Source organism: Physella acuta, unplaced genomic scaffold, assembly GCF_028476545.2.
Source record: "Physella acuta isolate Inbredline_101_S28 unplaced genomic scaffold, ASM2847654v3 ptg002660l, whole genome shotgun sequence".
NCBI lineage: Eukaryota > Metazoa > Mollusca > Gastropoda > Physidae > Physella > Physella acuta.
This window is the reverse complement of record NW_026734105.1, coordinates 22,501-26,256: the sequence shown is the minus strand read 5'-3', so window position 1 is coordinate 26,256 and position 3,756 is coordinate 22,501. Positions and strand designations below refer to the sequence as shown.

The 3,756-nt window shown below is 35.2% G+C and overlaps 1 protein-coding gene across 1 annotated transcript in view; it reads right to left on the bottom strand.

The window, feature by feature from the left end:
* Window positions 1-1,986: 1,986 nt before the first annotated feature.
* The window catches only part of LOC131933887 (uncharacterized), a gene marked incomplete at its 3' end in the record, with an annotated part of 6,133 nt that continues 4,363 nt past the window's right edge, over window positions 1,987-3,756 (bottom strand). Inside the window, exons 6-10 of the mRNA XM_059290392.1 lie at window positions 3,582-3,756; window positions 3,398-3,475; window positions 3,098-3,249; window positions 2,935-2,975; window positions 1,987-2,098 (exon numbers count right to left, since the gene is read on the bottom strand). The exon at window positions 3,582-3,756 is cut by the window's right edge and continues 28 nt beyond it. Coding sequence (XP_059146375.1) covers window positions 1,987-2,098; window positions 2,935-2,975; window positions 3,098-3,249; window positions 3,398-3,475; window positions 3,582-3,756 — 558 coding nt within the window. The remainder of the gene's footprint in view (window positions 2,099-2,934; window positions 2,976-3,097; window positions 3,250-3,397; window positions 3,476-3,581) is intronic.

Below are 3,756 nucleotides of genomic sequence, written 5' to 3'. Positions count from 1 at the left end.
ATATGAGCTTTATTACGAAAATAAATTTCCGACGACGACCCCCCTTGATATTTTGTGAGGTGGTAGGAGAACGCCTTGGGATGTCACAAAAAACTCGGCATATTTGGGAACACTACGTAAAGGGGTCAAAACTGACCAGTTGTATTTCCCTATATGATCTTTGTATTTTATGGGAAAAACAGAGGGTCATTTCAACGCATAATTTAGGGTACTAAACCTCAGTATATCTGGCTAATTATTTGCATACTCTTAGGTAAATGGCTTGACCTTTAGAGAAAACTGTCGGTTTTACCTAAAGGACTCGACGAGGGCTAAAAAGTGACCGCGAGTGCAATTCTCTTTATATGAGCTATATTACGAAAAAAAATTTCCTCCGACGACCCCCCTTGAAATTTTGTGAGGTGGTAGAAGAAGTCCTTGGGGTGTCACAAAAAACTCGCCATGTCCTGGAAAAATCGGGAAATGGGTCAAAACTGACCAGTCGTATTTCCCTATATAATCTTTGTATTTTATGGCAAAAACAGGGAAATTTTAACACAATTTTTAGGTTACTTAACTTCTGTACATCATGCTAAGTTTTTGCATACACTACTATAGATGACTAGGCCGTATGGAAAAACTGTTGGTCAGACTCAAAGCCCTCGACGAGGGCTAAAAGATGATCGTGAGTGACGTTCTCCTTATATGAGATATATATATATATAAATAAATTGACGAACGATCCCCTTAATATTATATGAATTCGTAGACCAACCCTGGAGGGTAACAAAAAAAATTTATTCCCGTCGGAAACAGCCATTATAGTCGTTAAATATGTTCATATACCATAATTTCTTATATAAGCATAGCAACTGTTTGTAAAAAAAAGTAAACAAAGCCTACGTCATACGTTCAGTTTTCAAGGGAGGTAACGTTTTTAAAATTATTATTTTTCAAATAATTGTATACTATTTTAAACAGAAACAGAAAATGGCGAAGTATAGCATTTGTTTTAGAACAAAATTAAGTTGTTAATTCAGTTACGTATCCTAATTAAATAAATAAAGTTCAAAAGGCAATGTAATATAAACTATGAGATATACTGTTCATGGAACCTGTATAGTTCTAATTCCATTTTAGTTATACATTGCGTACTTTCCATTATTCTATGAGAACGGAATTTAAATGACAAAAAAAAAAAACATTTTTTCTAAAGTTAACATTACTGTTTAAATTAAAGCACTCCACACCCAATTCATCGCTAAAAAATCAAGTATTCAAATTCTCAAATGTTTTTTAAAAACCTAAGCGAAGCTAAGCAGTATGCCTAGTACAGGGGTCGGCAACCTGCGGCTCGCGAGCCGCATGCGGCTCTTTTGATATCAAGATGCGGCTCTCTAGCTCCTTGAACAAATACTAATAATCTGAATAAAAAAATAAAATATTTGAAATAAAATATATGTTAGTGGCTCTTTAAAACCAGGGAAATTTTGAAAATTGTAACTTTTGGCTCTTCCGCTTCAAACGGTTGCCGACCCCTGGCCTAGTATGTATATAAATCTCTCTCTCTTTCTCCCTTTCTCTCCCTTCCCTTTCTCTCTCTCTCTCTCTCTCTCTCTCTCTCTCTCTCTCTCTCTCTCTCTCTCTATATATATATATATATATATATATATATATATATATATATATATATATATACAGTTTTATAGATTTTAAAAACATTTTTAAATATATATTTGGGAACTGCGTGGCATAGCCGTAGAGCGCTAGACAGCTAAACCTAAAGCGTCTAGTTCGAATCCATGTTCAAATTAGTAGAACGCTCCTGATTTTACCTAGATTTGATGTTAATGCAATTTAAGACGGATTGACATAGCGCTGGCCACACAATCAAATCGTATGCACTCTATTTCACTTGCCTCATAGACCGTCGGCTTGAATAAGGGACTTTACTTATACATTAGGTCCAGGTAAATAGAAATATTAACGTTGTATCCCCTAACCTACCTGTGTCCAAGCTCATGAGCTGCAGTAATGATACACCTGTAGTCCCCCATGTCCTCAATAACAGAAGAGCTTTCTCCATTGGTCCTGCATGCACTACCCACGTAAGCTAAGCCTGTAAAAATGTAATTGTTTATTATTTACCTGTACAATATAGATTAATAAACCAAGATAGTTATTTTTAAATTGTTATTAAAAGGACAAACACAAATGTATGTGTACCTAAAATTCATCAGTCATGCACACACAAAAAATATTTAAATGTTCTAAGGGAAACAAACAATGTAATTTGTATAAATTGGTGATTACCCCTTAGTTACCTTATACTCTCCCATTTTTTGTTTATTTTATTATTATTGAATATTGATTGTAAATGTAATCTTAAAACTAGTCAAACAACATGGTAAATTAAATTTAAAAAGTAAAAACTTTGACACAATCCCTATTATCAAACGAAAACTGTTTCTTAAATTTTTACATTGATATAAATTGAGATCAATAGGCTACTCGCCCTTGATATAATTTGTAATAAGAATCTAAAAATAAAGAAATAAAAATGTTCTATAACCAAAGTGACCCCTAATATTACCCCCTCCCCTACTAACTATTACCCAAAAAAGTCCACTTAAATAACAACCACATCCATATGTACAAAGCAGTAGCGTAGCGAGGGGGGGGGGGCGGGGGGGCATATGTCCCCGGGCGCCGACCTTAGGGGGGGCGCCAAATTGAAAGTTTGAGGGGGTGGGGTGCAAATGAAAAGTTCGAGGGGGGGGGGGGTGCAAATCGAAAGTTTGAGGGGGGGGGGTGCAAATGAAAAGTTCGAGGGGGGGTGCAATTCGAAAATTTGCTCCCAAGGGTGCGCCAAATTGAAAGTATGTCCCCGGGCGCCGGGAAGGGTCGCTACGCCTCTGGTACAAAGATCTCTATAACAAAAAATAGGTGGGTTACCTAGAAGATCTTCACTTCGATCAGGAACTGTCAGATTACACCTTTAAAAAATCAGATTTAATATTTATTTAAATATATAAAAAAATTTAATATGTTTTAAAAATTATAATATTCAAGAAAGAATCATATCATAATGTATTTTTCTAACAAAATGTATTTTTACCCAACAAACAACATCACATGTTCAAAAGGCGCTAGATAATTTGGCCCGTAGATATCGATGAAAGAAGTAAGTGTATAAATGGTAAAATAGGCGTCGATGTAGTTCTCGGCTAAGGTGGTGGCTCTGCTAGTAAACGGCGACGACTGGGCAGTCTAAGAGGGGAAATATCATTTTAGATATATATATATATATATATATATATATATATATATATATATATATATATATATATATATATATATATATATATGGTGATGTTACATTAATGGTTTAAACAAACGAAGTATCAATAATAAATACCTCGCAGATGACGATTTTAGTGAGTCGAATGTTCAGCTTGAAGCCTGCTGATGTTATACTCTTGAACAAAAGATCGACCTTTAGCAAAATAAAAAAATTATAATAGAAAAACTTTTTTTTTATTATTTTCTATTCCATATAGAGGCCTACCATACGTTACTTAACACTATAATAGTTTTCTTACCCCATTGAAAATATATGCGTAATACTCGAGTACGTTGTTGATGGCGTTAGGTCTGGAACCTGCGGCTTTAGACAAGAATCTTCTCCAACACATGAAATCCAACATGGCGGTGACGTCGATGTAGAAGTCGGCCTTGGCTTGACGACGACGTCGGGCTTGAAGTTTCGGGGACAAC